The 17194-nt window shown below is 39.9% G+C and overlaps 2 protein-coding genes across 3 annotated transcripts; one reads left to right on the top strand and one right to left on the bottom strand.

The window, feature by feature from the left end:
* The first annotated feature begins 6308 nt into the window (after positions 1-6308).
* On the top strand, positions 6309-13102 carry tex9 (testis expressed 9). 2 transcript variants are annotated; one of them, XM_026169091.2, is made up of 12 exons: positions 6309-6448; positions 7138-7271; positions 7589-7652; positions 7790-7866; positions 7995-8040; positions 9027-9109; positions 9240-9391; positions 9630-9721; positions 9927-10100; positions 10228-10362; positions 12567-12701; positions 12783-13102. In XM_026169091.2, exons 1-12 carry the CDS (start codon positions 6401-6403, stop codon positions 12855-12857), a joined length of 1215 nt encoding a protein of 404 aa, XP_026024876.2. In that variant the 5' UTR covers positions 6309-6400; the 3' UTR covers positions 12858-13102. The 2 variants fall into 2 exon arrangements, with proteins under 2 accessions (XP_026024876.2, XP_080154921.1); XM_080298795.1 differs by lacking the exon at positions 7138-7271 and having other exon boundaries at positions 6348-6448.
* mns1 (meiosis-specific nuclear structural 1) lies at positions 12827-16957 on the bottom strand. Its single transcript, XM_026169078.2, has 10 exons — positions 16779-16957; positions 16451-16660; positions 15150-15277; positions 14929-15031; positions 14524-14753; positions 14157-14373; positions 13972-14079; positions 13578-13835; positions 13365-13490; positions 12827-13281 (listed from the first exon to the last, which is right to left on the bottom strand). Exons 1-10 carry the CDS (start codon positions 16779-16781, stop codon positions 13171-13173), a joined length of 1494 nt encoding a protein of 497 aa, XP_026024863.2. The 5' UTR covers positions 16782-16957; the 3' UTR covers positions 12827-13170.
* Between the last annotated feature and the right edge of the window lie 237 nt (positions 16958-17194).

Here is a 17194-nt window from a genome sequence, read left to right as displayed (position 1 = left end):
TACGATATCATAAATTTGGATATCTGCCGATACAGATATAAATCTGATATAGCACATTTTGTAATCAATAAAACATTTTTTTTAATATTTTGCTGCATTTTGTATAAGTTCATACTCAAGTTTATAAAAAAACAAAACAAAACAAAAATAAAGCTATTCTGTTATACCTGTATGCAAAAAATACACTACACCCAAAATATTTCATAGTTCAGCAACACTGATCAGTCGAATAAACTTAAACCTACACCATTCTCCCTATTCTTGTATTTTAAAGAGTACTTAGTGGAAATATTAAGCAACCTAACTACACTGAACAAAAATATGAACGCAACACTTTTGTTTTTGCTCCCATTTTTCATGAGATGAACTCAAACATCTGAAAAATTTTCTACATACACAAAAGACCCATGACTCTCAAATATTGTTCACAAATCTGTCTACATCTGTGTTAGTGAGCACTTCTCCTATGCCAAGATAATCCATCCCACCGCACAGGTGTGGCATATCAAGGGGCTGATTAGACAGCATGAATATTGCACAGGTGTGCCTGTTTTTTGATGAAACTGAAATGTGCAGTTTCATCAAACAGCACAATGCCACAGATGTCGCAACCTTTGAGGGAGCGTGCAATTGGCATGCTGACTGCAGGACTGTCTACCAGAGCTGTTGCCCGTGAAATGAATGTTCATTTCTCTACCATAAGCTGTCTCCAAAGGTGATTCAGAGAATTTGGCAGTACATCCAACTGGCCTCACAATTGCAGACCACATGTAACCACACCAGCCCAGGACCTTCACATCCAGCATGTTCACCTCCAGGATCGCCTGAGACCAGCCACCCGGACAGCTGCAGCAACAATCGGTTGGCATAACCAAAGAATTTCAGCACAAACTGTCAGAAACTGTCTCAGGGAAGCTCATCTGCATGCTCGTCACCCTCATCGGGGTCTGGACCTGACTGCAGTTAGTCGTTGTAACCGACTTGAGTGGGCAAACGCGCACATTCGATGGCGTTTGGCACATTGAAGAGGCGTTCTGTTCACAGTCCCAGTTTTTACTGTTTAGGGCAGATGGCAGACAGCGTGTGTGGCGTCGTGTGGGTGAGCAGTTTGCTGATGTCAACGTTGTGGATCGAGTGGCCCATGGTGGCGGTGGGGTTCTGGTATGGGCAGGCGTATGTTATGGACAACCAGTTTCTGTCTGAGCAGGTTATTGAAACTGGTTCACCCGAAAGACAAAACGCCAAAACACAAACTTAACAATGTGGTGTATGCTGTACAGTGCAGCGAGGAATGCCCAGACCTCTACATTGGAGAGACCAAACAGCCACTTCACAAGCGCATGGCACAACACAGAAGAGCCACCTCCACAGGACAAGACTCAGCAGTCCATCTGCATCTTAAGGACAAAGGTCACTCTTTCGAGGATGCCAATGTTCACATTTTGGACAGAGAGGACAGATGGTTTGAAAGAGGAGTGAAAGAAGCCATCTATGTCCACTGTGAGCGACCATCTTTGAACAGAGGCGGGGGTTTACGACACCAACTCTCTGCCATCTATAATCCAGTTTTGAGATCCCTTCCCAGACGCCTTAACGCCCACTCACATCCTGGGCCATCTGACCTCAGGAATTCGCATGATAAGGTGGGGCCAGGTTTCACAATGAACTCACTCGAAACTCTGGCTGATTGGGACCCACACCCAGTTTCACACCTTGGCTCAGGCGATTAGAGGATCATCAGGGGGTCCTTTTGTCCCTCTGTGGGGGGTCACTCCCACTAGGTTTATATCTGGGACTCTCCACCATTTGACCTTAGAACTGAAGAAGCTTCTCGGATGAGAGGTGAAACGTCTTCAAGCAACTTAAAGAAGTCCAGACGCTTTTCTTTGCAAGCTCCTTTGACTTAGCTTGTTAACGTGTTGACTCCGTCCAGCCCCATGTACGGGCAATCCGCGGTAACTCGTTAACGGAAATTTGCCGCGTTATGGCGTTAATGTCATTTTAACGAAATTAACGCTGACAGCACTAGTGGGAACACAACGAATATGACTGCACATTTACGCTGACATCATCCTAGTGCAAAGACAAGTGGAAGCAGGCAAAAACAACAAGCACGCATGCTACAAACTTTACCCGAGTCATTTAGACAGCTGTTAGCACATGATTCTCCTTATGGGGACCTGATATGTTTAATATGCTGCTGAGAATATAGCCCAGAAGAAGGGTATAGTGTAGCTTTTATTTTGGAAAGAGCCATTTCTCTGTAATAAACTCTCTTTGCCAAAGATGAGTGATTTCTCGATCAGATGGATTTATTCTTTTTTTAAATTATTTTGTTGTTTCAGCAACATTAAATTTAAAAACTGTACTTTTGATTTAAAATATATTTTTATAATTTTAATAAATGACAAATTAAAAAGGCATGAACATTTTTTTGTATCAAAAAAATATCGAAACTGTGACACCAAAGTATTGAACCGAACCATGAATTTTGTGTATCGTTGCACCCCTAGTGTTTATATAACTATTTCATTTTTTTTACCCTGTTTATTTGTATTCATGTTCTATTCTCTTGTATACTTCATCTGCTTGTATGTTTTATACTCATTGTTTGTTCAATAAAGTTCTTGTTTGAATAAAACGTATCCTGTATTGCAATATTTTGGAATAAAAGGTTTTAAAAATATAGAATCTACTTAAAATAGATAAGAACAATCGACTTTGAGAGTGAAAACTAAATTGTGTTTTTGTTACTATTGATGCTGCTGAGAAATAAAGTGTTTTTCAATCCTGTTTTTTTTTTAAAAAAAAAATCACTATCCCTTCAGCTTTTTTGTGGCAAAAAGTGTCAGTTTCTGCATAACAGGGGCGCTGGAGCCTATCCCAGCTGTCATTAACATCACATTGATTATTATGCAGTTATTTTTGTGCAAGGAGAGCAAAATAGACAAAACTCCCTCTCAGCTTGTTTGTTGCCAAAAATGGCCACCTTTTGTTTACGTTCACAAAATGCTATAAAATTTAGATATATTAAAACATTTTTCTACTTTGACCAACTTCAGTCTTTAAATTAGCACCAGTCCTTGTCACCAAAACCAGACATTTATCTAAATTCATTTTTTATCCTTTAAATTCCACGGAGATTATATATTACCATCACCAGTGTGTGAATGTGTGTGTGAAGGGGTGAATGACTGAATGTAGTGTGAAGCGCTTTGGGGTCCTTAGGGACTAGAAAAGCGCTATACAAATGCAGGCCATTTACCAGTAACCTTTCAGAAAAAAGGGGATAAAGGTCTAATTTTTTTCACCATATAATTGATGAAACTTTCTATTTTTTTCAGTTGAGCATCAGGGACAAGGCTGTCTTGCAATTGTTGAGGTCACTAGTGTGTTCCCCATTTCTTCCAGGATCACTCTTCATTTGTAGGTTTTAGAGGACTCCTACTACTGTGAAGTGGTTTTCATGGGAAAAAGGCATTGTATTCCAAGACATCTGGGAGATTGTAGAAATGAGCAGCAATGGCCTTCTTTTCCAAGTTCCAAGTTCCAAGTTCAACTTTATTGTCACTTCAACCATATACAGTTTAAAAATACACAGTGAGGCGAAACAACGTTCCTCCAGGAACCAAGGTGCTACAAGACAAGTTAGTGCAAAAAAAATAATAATATATAATATATCTAGTAATAATATTGTGCAAAAGAGCATTTACAGGTTGGTGTGTGCGATGGTTTGGTGGTGTAGGTCAGTGTGTTTGCGCTTTGTGTTGGTTAGTCAGTCCAGTCTCAATGTTTTGAGGTATTTGAGTTAAGCTGAGTGATAATGTTAGTGTATGTGTGTGTGTGCGTGTTTATCAGTCAGTCCCTTTTTGCTGAGGAGACGGATGGCTTGTGGAAAAAAGCTGTTGCACAGTCTGGATGTGCGTGCCCGAATGCTTCGGTACCTTTTTCCAGATGGCAGGAGTGTAAAGAGTGTGTGAGAGGGGTGTGTCCGATCAGCCACAATGCTGGTGGCTTTGCGAATGCAGCGTGTAGTGTAGATGTCCTCAATAGAGGGTAGAGAGACCCCGATGATCTTCTCTGCTGTTCCCACTATCCGCTGTAGGGTCTTGCGGTCTGATATGGCACAGCTCCCAAACCAGACAGTGATGCAGCCGCTCAGGATGCTCTCAATAGTTCCTCTATAGAAGGTGGTCAGGATCGGTGGTGGAAGCCGGGCCTTTCTCAGTCTTCTCAGAAAGAAGAGACGCTGTTGGGCTTTCTTGTGCAGGGAGCTGGTGTTGAGGGACCAGCCGAGGTCCTTCTCCAGGTGTACACCCAGGAATTTGGTGCTGTCAACGATCTCCACAGAGGAGCCGTTGATGCTCAGCGGTGAGTGGTCGCCTCGTGTCCTCCTAAAGTCAACAACCATCTCTTTTGTCTTGTCAACATTCAGAGACAGGTTGTTGTCCTTACACCAGTCCGTTAGTCCGTTGCCATCTTTCTAGAAAAATAAGTGATCTGGAAGCTGTCAGGCTTACTTACAGCAGTAGCACTTTCTGCACCTGCATAAAGGACACATTTACTAGCAGTGTTTGTTACTGTATGTGCTACAGCTGCAGCTTTGAATTTTTTTTTTTTTTTTTTTTTTGGAGAGTTAAAAATTTGGCCATGGTATCTTGTTATGAAATGTACAAGAGTAAAAGTGTTTTTAGCATGTGCTTCAAAGCTAAGTTTGACTGGGAAACTCAAAGGTCAATAACCTGCATCAACAGAAATTCACTGCAGCCTGTGTAATATTTGATGATAATATATTCCAGTGTATCTTGCAAATTGTAATGTCATGTACAAACTATTAGATCCTTAAGATCAAACCTGTGTCATTCTATTGGTCCATTGCAGTGTAGTAAGTCATCAAAAGCCCCTATATGAAACTAAGAATATTACATGAAATTGGTTGTTGGCCAAAAATGGGTAAATGATGAAATTGCATGATTTAGCACTGTCAATAACAAGGAATTTTAAAATTTCATAATAATGGGTTTCGGGTGGCCAAAAGTTTCCATGATCGAGGCAAGAGGAACAATGTTCAGTGTATATATTTTTGATGAATTTAAGAAGCTGAAAATTATTAAAGCTGAAAAAAACTAGACCCTTTCATTCCATTGGCATAAACACAGCAAAAATGGTCAACAAAAAAAAAAAGAGAAAGAAGTGGCCACAAATGGCCAGGATAGAGACCAGAGGGTTAATGCGTAAAATGTATAAAAATATTATTAATTACAGGGTAATACATTACTGTTAATTGCAACTGTAAGCTTTTTATTTTGAAGTTACAAGTATAAACAATGCTGTTACATTTACACTGTAATTTTTTTTTACTATTGAACTATTGATTCTTAAATCAATGCAGTGAAATACATCAGCCCAATCATTGCAAACTTAGAAATCGGATGTCCTTGCAGAGCCATAACTCCATCTTGTACATCCGATTTCGACTGAAGCTGTCTGGTGAGGCTTGCTATGTCCATTTTGATTGTTAATGGTTAAAAATGTTCTTCTTTTACTGTTACTTTTTGTGGATGACAAGGTTTAATACAACTTAAAAAGACACACACACACACACACACACACACCAAAAAAAGTAACTCCGCCAGAGTGCCTATTTCTGATCACTTTTGCCGGTCCAAAGTCCGGATAAAGGAGGAGGGTTGGAATTATTGAAAACAGTAACAAGAGAAAAGAAAAAAATAATTTGTAGTTCTAAATATATTTCAAATGCTTTTAGGCTGTTTTTTTTTAAAAATCACTCTGTCTCTTCCACGATGTTATTTCTCTCCTACAGCGTCTGTTACAATTACATAGGCAGGACCAATTATGCAAATTGGGCGATGACGTCACTTAGCTACTTCTAGCGACTTTTAGGACACCGATTATCCTTACTGAAGAGTTGACAACACTGCAAAACACATTGCAGAGTGCAGAATGACTTTTGAGTTAGGTGTGGTTGGTGGCTATCTAACCAGTTATGTCTTCAAGGGAAGCCTCTGGGCCAAAATATTGCTTCTATACTTAGTTATTACAAAGACACGGACCGTATTCTGTCATTCAACCCTCTGATGTAATCACATTGAGTCTGCATGAAATAAAATGTTAACATATGACTAGGTTTCCTTTATGTGTATTAAAATGAATATTAAGTGTCAGTAAATGTTTTTTATATAACAAATAACTCAACAACTATCCGAGTACCCCTTTTTAAACATTATTTTTAGTATTTTAGCACAACGTCGATAAACAATGACTTGCTGTAATCGTTTAAAAATCTCCGTAATTGTCTTTCATGGGTTGCCGTACTGTGCCCGCGGTGTACCAGCTGTTGCTATGCAACCATTAACGCGTCGTTTCGGTCTGCGACACGATGGCGGCAAGAAGTGCTGATAAAAAGGTCCAGCCCTTCATTTCGCAGGTTTGTAACATTACTTTTTCATGTTAATGTCTCTCAGACCATTAAGCTGAGCTTTTTAGTTGTGCCTCACCAAAATGTTTTACTAACTGAAGTAACTATGGCAACCGTTTCTGCTTCCGCCAACAGGAGCACTGACAAAGCAAAAAAATACATACAAAAAAACAAAACAAAAAACACCAAAACATAACATCACAGTCTCATTCTTACTGTTGCACATCAAAGTTACAAAAAAGAGCCTTATAATATGGCATAGCCATGTTCTAGTGAACTGGATAACCTCTGATAGTGATAATATAAAATAATGCAGCACTTATAAAAAGAAATTAGAACAGCTAAGTACAGAACAAAGCAGGTAAACTAGCAAAAACAAGTACAAAAGGTGGAAAATAGTTAAATAGAAAAAAGTAGAATATAAGAGCTTAACGAGTATAAATCTAACAAATAAATGCTGGTATTGTTGTATCAGATGGAAAGTGAAATTTGTCCTTCAAAGGGTTTTGTATGGATGCTTGTTTGTGCCACTGATAAAACATTATTTCGACTCACTAACTGAAACTTCTGAGAAAATAACTCAAAGCTGAGAAAATAGCTTGAAATTTGAGTTATGTTAAAATAATAAGTCAAAGGAAAACTTTTTTTTCATAGCTGTTGATAACTCTCCTGTTATGTCATTTTTTGTTGATGCTTAGGTCAAGAAACGTCCATCCTCTACCAGTAAGGCTGAAAGGTCCAAAAGAGTTGAATTAAGGGCACAGTCAAAATCTGCTTCTGGTCAGGCAAAGAAGCACACAGATGAACTTTTAGCCAAAGAAGAAGAGTATAAGTAGGAGTTGTTCTCACACCTGCTTGCTTTATTTTTGTATATAGTAATTGCACTAACCCTTCTGATAATTTTAACATTGCATTTTAGTCTAAGTTGCTCATTTCTGTCAGAATAAGTTATATGTGGACTATTTCTTGCACTTGTTTAATCAGTAGTTCTTTAGGGCACTGACCAGTACTGGTTACCTATAATAATAAAAAAAAGTAACTCCAGATAGAGTGACCCACTTGTATCACCAACAATCCTGCAGTACTAAATTTCAACTTGTTAAAAGTTGTTTATATAAATCTGCTTATTCATTATTTTATTTCCAACAGACTCCTTAATGCAGAGCTGGAAGCCAAAACAGCAGATTTAGTTAGACAGGCTGAGCAACTTATGGTAAGTTATTAACAGATTTGCATTCAATAATTGGAAGAAAAAAAATTTGTGAGCGCAGTAGCACTAAAAAAGTCAGATGAAAGAAGTTAAGAAGGGAGCATGCTTACTTTAAAGTCAAAACTCTGTGTTTATTTTAGAGAGAACAAAGTGAAGTTCTTTCAAAGCCTTTATCCAATGTCCTGCTCACAGACACTGAAGAAGAAGAGACGTCCAGGTAAAAGGTTTGATTTCCTTATCTCCGATCATTCGGATATATAATTTTAGCAAAACCTCCTTGAAAAGAAAGATATTTTTTTATATTCATGTACATTTGCATCTCTCTGTTTAACTTTTCACTTGCAGGATAACAAAGACTCACACATGTGCTGTGCAGCAGCCTGGTGTGAAGGTCTGTATCTCAGGCATTTTGCTCAGCAGTTTGTATTATTGTTGTGGACGTTTTCAGCTCTGTTCAGTTTTATTTTTTTTAGCAGAAGTTGAAAACAAGGTTTTTTATATTGGTATTTAAAGAAGAAAAAAGGCCCAGTACTATTAAAGAGAAACCCCATCAATCAGATGATCTCATATGAGCAGCACTTGTCTACTGTGGTAAGGAAAAACTCCCTTTTAGCAGGAATAGACCTCACGGAGGAGCAGCCAGTGGGGAGTGAAGAAAACTGCTTGGGCATCTTAGAAAACGCCCCTCAACCAAAGCTCTTAACAGCTTAGCATAGGGAGGCTTCAGGTTCACGTGAGCCAGCCCAATTAGCTTTATTCAAAAGTAAGGTTTTAAGGCCAATCTCAAAAGTAGAGAGACTGTCAGCTGGACTCAAACTGGGAGCTGGTTCCACAAGAGAGGGGCCTGATAACTAAAAGCTCTGCCTCCCATTCCACTTTTTTTTCTTTCTTTTCTATTTTTTTTATACCTTGGAAACAACAAGTAAGCAATCTGTGAGTGAAGTGTACGGCGGCCCTGAGTGGTCAAACACACAGTAACTTCATGGATGAACAAGTAAAGAACAGCAGCAGAAGTGATAAGATAACAGTAAAAAGCTAAAAGCAAACATCGATGGACAGCATTATATGAATCTTGTTGAAACCCCACGACACAAAACATAATCCTCCATTTCTTTGAAGTATGTCTCAGTGCAATCCTCCAGATGTTTTGGTTTCCAGCACTTCTGCAGCTGTTCCATTACTTTATCGTCTCTTCAGATACACTTCTTTTGTGAATTTGCTTTTTTAGCTTTTGTGGCACATTTTTCTATTTGCTGGTGTTTTCTTAAGTTGCAGTGTTTTTGACCTCTCAGGGTCACCTTAGAAGTGTCCTGTTGGGGTAACAAGGTGCTGTAAGTTCTTTAAGGTCACTTCAGTATTTTTGTGTAATTCTTTTAGGAGGCGACCAAAAGAATTGTTGCATCAAGATCACAAAATATGCTGAGTGGAAAACAAGTGAAAGATCCCCACTTTAAAACTGGGTGAGTTTTATTTGTATATAATTTCTAAATCCATTTCAAGCCTTTCTGCTCATAAATCTTTTGTGAGATTTATTCTCCAGGAGGAATCACAGTTTACAGGTTTTCACGAAATTGTGCTTGATTGTTTCAGGAGCTCAGAGGATGATTTTGAAGCTGTAGAAGATTCTGCTAATTTATTCTTGGCAAAGACAATTCACAGCATGGAGGAGAAAATGAACAATGCTGTAGTTCATGAAAATGCTGTGGATGAAATACCTAACTTTGGAGACAATGTAGGATCAGGTAATGCTTATTTCACTTAAAAAATAATAAACCACATTTTTATTCAGTGGGAACAATGACTAAATAACATGTATAGTTTTCCACGAATAGGCTTTTTTCTGTCAGATGATTTTTGCCCCTTGAGAATCCCAAATGAAGGCCAAACTGGAGCTTTGAGATTATTTAATTCATGTGATAAGTTTCATATGCTTATATAGATTTTTTCACAAGCGTATAAATCAGATTGTTGTCGCTTAAGGAGTTTCAGAAGCTCAAATACGAGTCCTGAAGGCAAAACTCCGGATTATGCAAGAGGAACTGGACCAGATCTCATGTGAATATTACAAGAAGGTAATGTAAATATTTATATATACAACTATAAACAGAAATGTTGCTGCTGATGCCTTACATTAGAGAAACAAAAGTTACTTTGGTAAAATATATAGGGTTATTTGTCCTGATCCTTAGATCGTTTAACACAGCATGGATGTATTATTGTATCTGGATTGTTTTTTCTACTGCTCAGACTGAAGTGTCTGAACTTGTGTCTCTGCAGGACGATGAAAACACAAAGCTTAGCGCAAAGATTAAGGAGCTGGAGGAGGATCGAGCCCGGCTGCAGAAGACCGTGAGCATTCAGCAGACACAAATCGAGAAGCACCGAGCTTTAGCCGCAGAGTCCAACAAAAAATGTGATGGACTTCAACTGGAAGTGTCTGGTTTGAGCAAGGTGTGTGTCGCCAACAGCTCAGAGGAAATTACTACTGCAACAATTTCTTTAAAACAAGCAGTAAAACTGGACAGCGTAATTCATCTGAGCTGCTGTTGTGTGTCACCTGTTTTTGTGCTCTGTGTAGGAGATAGAAAATCTGAATAGATCCCACAAACAAGCAGCAGCTGTCCACAGCACGGTAGAGGTCCGCCTGAACCGAGCTCTAGAGGAGGTGGAGAGGCTGAAGACTCAATTGAACAAAATGAAACAGGAGAAAAAGGTAACAGCATTAAAACAAAGATTCCTGTATAAACATGTCTGTGTTTTCTATGTTTGTCTTTATATCAGAAATACACACTAGTCAAAGAAATTAAAGGAATACTTTTTAATCAGAGTACAGCATCAAGTCAGTTAAACTTGTGGGATATTGATATGGTCAGTTAAGTAGCAGAGGGGGTTGTTAATCAGTTTCAGCTGCTTTGGTGTTAATAAAATGAACAGCAGATGCACTAGAAAGGGAACAATGAGACAACAGCCCAAGACAGTAATAGTTTTACAGGTGGAGGCTGCTGACATTTTTTACCTCTTCATCTTATCTGAGGGCTCTGCTCTGAGTCTGCATAATAAAGGGAGGATTTGTATGAATTCAATTCAATATAAAACAACTCTCTTACCAATTTGCTTTGTGTACAGGTCTATGGAGTGACAGTGGTGATTTTCCAGTGTCTGTACTGAATAACGCTACTTTAACCTTCATCTTGTGATAGCTTCTGTAACTATCTCTAAAGTTAACAGGTCAGTTTTGACCCGTGTCTTAAATCAGCCAAAGAAAATAGCCTCAGAACAGTGTTTAATCATCCAGTGTGTTTGTTGCCTATCAGTTACCTTGTTAGGCTGCCTTATGTCTGACAATATTGGTTTTAATTTTTTTGGCATGGCCTTTCAGGTCCTTTCTCTCCTCAGCATACCTTTTGTTTCTATCTAAAAAAAATTGTAAATCAAACCTCAAGAGAATTTAGAAAAAAAAAGGTTATATTACCTACTATTACTGAGAAGTGTTATTGCCTATAGTAACACTTTTATATGGAAAGGAACAAAATATTCTTTAGCGGTCACCTGTGGCCCTGGGTTGAACCTCAGTGGAAGGAGCTGCACCCATCTCTCCTATACATCCTTGATGGGAGCAAGTATATCAGATGTTGCTCTAGTATGTCTGCTGTAAAATCTAAGGACTATAAAGGTCTGAAGCAACATTGTTGCCTGAAAAATAGTTCTGCCTGTCGATGCTTGGTCTCGCTGCTTCATCTGTACACTGCAGCAAGAAGGGCACCATTATAAGCATTCAGGTATTCCTCATCACTGTCATTCCAAATGTCACCGTGGACTTTTTTTCCTTCAAGGGCTGTGATAGCCATGATGACTTTTTTTAGTGACAATGGCATGAACAAATCAAAACACGAGCAGGTTCGCACCTGTGACCTCCTCATCAGATCTGTTTTTGTCCTCTGCTTGATAATCTATATTATCCTCCTCCTCAGAAAGAGGGTCATCCATATTGCTGTGCTGTTTTATCTCCTCAAAGAAATTATCCAGAGCTTTGCTTTTTATAACTCTTCTTAATTTTGCATGCCATTTGCATGCTGCAAACTTGTGATGTGTACTCTGCAAGTCACCAACTACACTGAGTTGGTCTTATATGACTTGCGTGTCTGTACATTTCTATCTGGATGACCATTTCAATGAAGCAGTAGGTATAAAAAGGGCTGTTTGTTCAGGGTAAGAGACAAACGGGAAAAGAGAGAAGCCCCTAACGTCGCTCTGACAGTGATTGAGATCAGTGTTTATGATTTTAGTTTTGGGTCTAATTATTGTTTTATAGTCTTATATTATCTGCTTCAATATCTATAATCAAGTAAAATGGAATATATATATATAATGTGTATGCAGGATATATAATGATTTTTGTTTTTTTCGAGTGGTCATGTTGGGCCGCCTGGATCAAAAATGCCAGGACAGATTTTTTTTTTCCAGTCCAGTCCTATTAAAAAGCAGACTTCCATTGCAGGTATAAACACTACCATCAAAATAAAACATTTGTTTAAAATACAGAGGTTTAAAACCGATAACAAAAACAAAATTCCAATATGTAATCATTAAATCTTGTTATAGAGACACAACAGCCACAAAGTGTCTTATATTTATTTGTATATCAGCTATTCTAATTAAAGAGGCATAGCAGAAAAACTTTTATAGACATGAATTCATAGGTGTAGTTAAAGATACAGAGAAAAAATATGAGTTAAGGTAATGCTATTATGTCCCTCACACCAACATCTTATTTTGAAGATCTTTCACATGTACATAGAACTGAATTTTAAGCCGCACACTAAAATATCTGCTCTGACAACTTCCGATTGCACAAACAAGGTGAGGTCCTGCTGAGCCTGCACTAATTTCTGCTTTTTGCCTTCTTTTATAAATAAGGACAAAATAACTGAGGAACATCAGAGTAAAGAAAATTTGCTGGCTGAAAACAAAATGCTAAAAAAGCAGAAAGCTGAACTCATCATGGCCTTCAAGAAACAACTGAAGCTAATCGTCATTCTCAAAAGGCAAAAGGTACGAGTCATCATGTTACTCTGTTAGTGGATACTGTGCTTAGTTTTTAATCTTAAGGGGTTTTTTTTTGTGTGTGTGCAGATGCATTTTGAAGCTGCTAAGCTGCTGAGCTTCACAGAAGAAGAATTCATGAAGGCTCTAGACTGGGGGAAGTAATAACCACTGAATGTCTCCACTTCTATTTTTTAAAAGCTAAAAAGCTTAACAGTGGTCACTGTTATTTTAGGATACTTCTTTGTGTTGTAGGCCTCAGTTGTCTCTCAGAACATTGTCAGAAAAAATGATAAGTAGATTTGGTTTGTCTCTTCAGTTAAACATTGGCAGACTGAGTTGCCACGTCTGTTTGGAATGATGTTAACTCAGTGCCTGTCAGCACCTCTTAATAAAAATATGTCCCTGAATCGGTCCCTTGTATCTATACTTCTGTAACTCTACACTGCCCTCTAGTGGCAGATTGGAGGAGAAGCATCTAATCGTTGGCCTCCCAGCCATCATCAGAGAACGCATCAGCCTGACGTGTTTTAAAGTGTTTTCTGAAGTCTTCGTCTAAGTGTTCCAGGTCATCCTCCCGCAGCAAGCCCTGGAAACAAAACACAAGCGGTCATACATGTGTTTGATCTGAAGCTGCGTAAAATTATTTGTGACTCGTGTACCGCCTCACACCTTAGGCAAGTATCCAAGGAGTTGTGTCGCATGACGCTTCAGAAGCCTCTGCCTCTCTTCTTCAACGATCTGTCTCCGCAATGCCTCTTTCTGCTCCTCAATCGCTCTCTCTTTAGCCTCCAGCTCCTGGAAGAGCAATCAAAATATCACAAAGCACATCATTAAAAGTATACATTAAGATAAAAAAAAATGATCAAAGAGAGTAATTTGCACCATGTCGGCCTCCTGCTGTCGTCTTCTGTCCTCTATTAGTTTCTCCACCTCACGTTTGTGTTCAAGCTGCTTCATGCGTCGTTTCTGGGCGTTCATCTGCTCTATACGGTCGTCCTCTGCGAACTTGGCCATCATCATCTTCCTGAAGGCCTCCTCTTCCTCTTTCTCAGCCTGCCTTCGCATCTCTTTGAAAGCCAGCTGCTCCTGGAAGGTCTGTTGCATCATCAGCCTCTGTCTGATTTTCTTCTCCATCTCCTCCTGTTACACAAAAGAGTAAGAGCGAGTGTCACACAGAGAATCAGACAAGCATTCACACCATACAGTCAATTCAAAATCGCAACATAACACACTCTTTTTCCTGTGGAAGGAAGCTGGGCAGAGTAAAGCTCCTTACGATTTCTCTCTGCCTGTTAGCCTCTTCTTGCTCTTCCAAATAAAGCTCCTGACGAACGCGCTCCATCTCTTCACGCTGCTGCTGCTCCTCCTCAATCTTCACGCAGAGCTGCAGAGGACAGAGACGTTAGTTACAGATGCACTCCGGCGTCGTCACCAAAGAGTTAAGAAGCCGAGAGTCTTCACCAATTTATGAAGATGCTCCTTCGCCTCTTCTCTCTCTTTGAGCTTGGCTATCCTGTCCTTCTCCATGTGCTGCTGCTGCATGGCAAACTCCATGATGCGCCGGTTCTCGGCCTCCATCCTTTCTCGCTCCATGCGCCTCCACTCGGCCTGCTGTCTCTTGAACTCTTCGATATGCTGCTGAGTGGCTCGGACTTTCTCCAGTTTCAGCTGCCGCTCCCTTTCAGGAAAACATTTCAAAAAGTCACTCATCCTGTGCTACCTCTGCATCCCGTTTAGAAGGAAGCTGTTGTCTGAGACACTTGCTATTGTTTTTTGCAGGTATTTTTTTAACTAACCATGAAGAGATTATGAATTAGTAGCGACTCACGTCTGATCCTCCTCGTAAATCTTCCTGACGATCTCGTCCACCATGAGCTTCTCTTTGAGGAATTCCTCATACGCTTCCTGTCTCCTGCGCTCCCTCTCCATGAGCTGCTGCTCCAGCTCTTTCTGATACTGCACCATCTCCTCCTGGCGCTTCTGCTGCAGCTTCTGCTGCTCAACGGCTACCCGCTCCCGGTCGCTCCTCATCTTGCGAGCGTAGTCTGCCTCTTCCCGCTAAAAGACACATCATATTTATACAACCTACAGACTTCAGAGCAGCCTTTGTATTCTTTGTACTTACCCAAAAGTAGTAGTTTTGGGTGGGGAGAGTTTTGGGTGTTTTCTGTTAAAATTTCCACACTTCAAGAGTATTTGTTATATTCAAAGAAAGTCTGCCCTCAGGACTCACCATTGTCTCAAACCTCATGGCCTCCTGCTCAGCAATCTGTGCGGCTCTGTCCTTGTTCAGGTACGCAGACTTCAGCTTCAACTCCAGCTCTCGAAGCTCCGTGCTGAAAAATACACAGAGAAAATATTTAACAGGCAGAAAGTGACAAATGTCAAATGTGTTTGTTTACTGACCCAGAGCCTCCAGTAAGTCAGGGTAACGAGGTCAGTGTGTGTGTGTACCTGTTCTCTTTGATATACTGCCTCATTTTCTCCTCTTTCTGCTTATCGTGGTTGATGCGGGCCAGCTCCCTGGCCATTCTCTCTTCCTGTTCAAGCTGCTTTTCCCGGTTAACTCGATCCTCCTCTGCCTGCGAATCACATTTATTTATCACATTTAAAGCTCAGATAAGAGAAAAGTGTCAGAGGGATATTTTTTCAAAGTTTGGATCTAAAATCTGTAGTCAGTTATTGATTATGAAACAAAATAACTCCTGGCCACAAACATGTGCTGCTGTCTCTCTGTGATCTTTTGTTCTTTTTTTGTTCTTAGGGGGTAAATATCATATAATTTTAACTCAAGGATAAGACAAAGTGCCGCCTGATGCTCTAGGGGCTTGAGTCTGTGCCCAATAGGCACTGTTCCTGTCAGCACTGTCAGTATTGGCTTTTTAAGGATTAACTATACTAAAAACAAACTCAAAGAACAAGTTCTTCTAGTAATCAAGCAGAAATCTGGGAACAACCTTTGAATTTTCCAGTATGGCGAAGTATCAAGTCACAAGGCATTAAAATTAACATTTTTAGTTGAATTAACATTTTGGATCCATGGACAGTAAACTCCTCACATCTTAATCCGATCAAGACTTGGTCAATACTTTAAAAAGCATGTCTTATTTTGGACTGTAAAGAGTTTAGCTGCAAAGATACTGGTCTGATGTAAAATCAGAAATGGAAAATATATTAGATCTGAAATTGGAGACAAATTCCAATAGGTGAGGCTGAGATGGTCTGGACAGGTGCAGCGGAGGGACATTGGATATACTGGACAAAGGATGTTGAAGATGGAGCTGCTAAGAAGGAGGAAAAGAGGAAGATCTTAGGGGGAATTCATGGCTATAATTAAGGACGGAGGGTTGGTGCTATGGTGAGATAGGAGTTGATCCACTGTGGTGATGGGAACAGTGAAAGAAGAAGATTATATATGTAAATGGAGATGGTCTCAAAATCTCTTATTCTATGCCTTTATACTAGATGTATTCCATTACTTTATTTATGCTGCAAGGAAAAACAACTACTGCTTTATTTAGTTTCATTTGGATACTTTACATGCATTTTAATTAATTCCAGAAGAATTTTATTTAGTTTTTCATTTGAAGTATTTGCTATTATGCTGAAAGGATTTTTCTGATTAAAAATTTCACCAGATTTCAGAATGGATCCATCTCTCACCTGTAAAAGTGAAAACCAATATATTCAGAAAAATAAAACCGAATAGAGCGTGCTTAAATGTCAATTGTCACCCCCGAAACAGACACACAAACCTTGAGCAGTGCGCTCTCTATCTGCTTCTCCTTGAGCTCCTGCTGCACCTGTCGCAGGTACCTCCTCCTCTCGAAGCCCTCCTCCTCCCTCAGGCTGGCCTGGACCTGCCGCTCTCTGTCCACCCGCTGGGCCTCCTGCTGCCGGTGCTGCTCCTGGACCCGCCGCTGAGCCATTAACCTCTGCTGGTGGCTGTACATCCTGTTACCACTCTGTGTCCACAACAATAACACGGGAGGAGAAAACACGTGACCAGAAACCGGCGTTATGTTAACTTTGAGGTCGTGAACTAGCAGCCAAGCTAACGTTAAATTCGCTTCTAGGATTTACCATGTTTGAGGTTCTTCTCCTGGATTCCCGCTTTCTCAACTCAAGCCTTTAACTTTCTTTAACGCAGAAAACTTCGAATGTACTGAAGCGAATGTTAATCCTCGGTGTTTCTGAGCGGGTCAGTAGCTGCCGCAGGTTACCTCGGTCAGTTGTTTAGCGTTTTGTTGTCCTGGGAACGCTTGGTCTTCCTAAACTGGGCCAATGAGTGAGCGTTGGCAGTGACGTCAGGCCCGGGAAACTCAAACCGGTTTCAGGATGGAGGATTGTTTCTAGGATACACGCCATGAATAACTGACGCACTTCTGAAGGCAGGTGAATGTTTATCACAGTGTTAACAATGTGTCTAATAAATTGTCAGAAGAAAATAACAATAGATTCCACGTTAATATTTGATATAGGAATACTTTTGCTATCAG

This window comes from Astatotilapia calliptera, chromosome 1 (assembly GCF_964374335.1).
Source record: "Astatotilapia calliptera chromosome 1, fAstCal68.1, whole genome shotgun sequence".
NCBI lineage: Eukaryota > Metazoa > Chordata > Actinopteri > Cichliformes > Cichlidae > Astatotilapia > Astatotilapia calliptera.
This window is presented reverse-complemented; position numbering and strand designations above follow the sequence as displayed.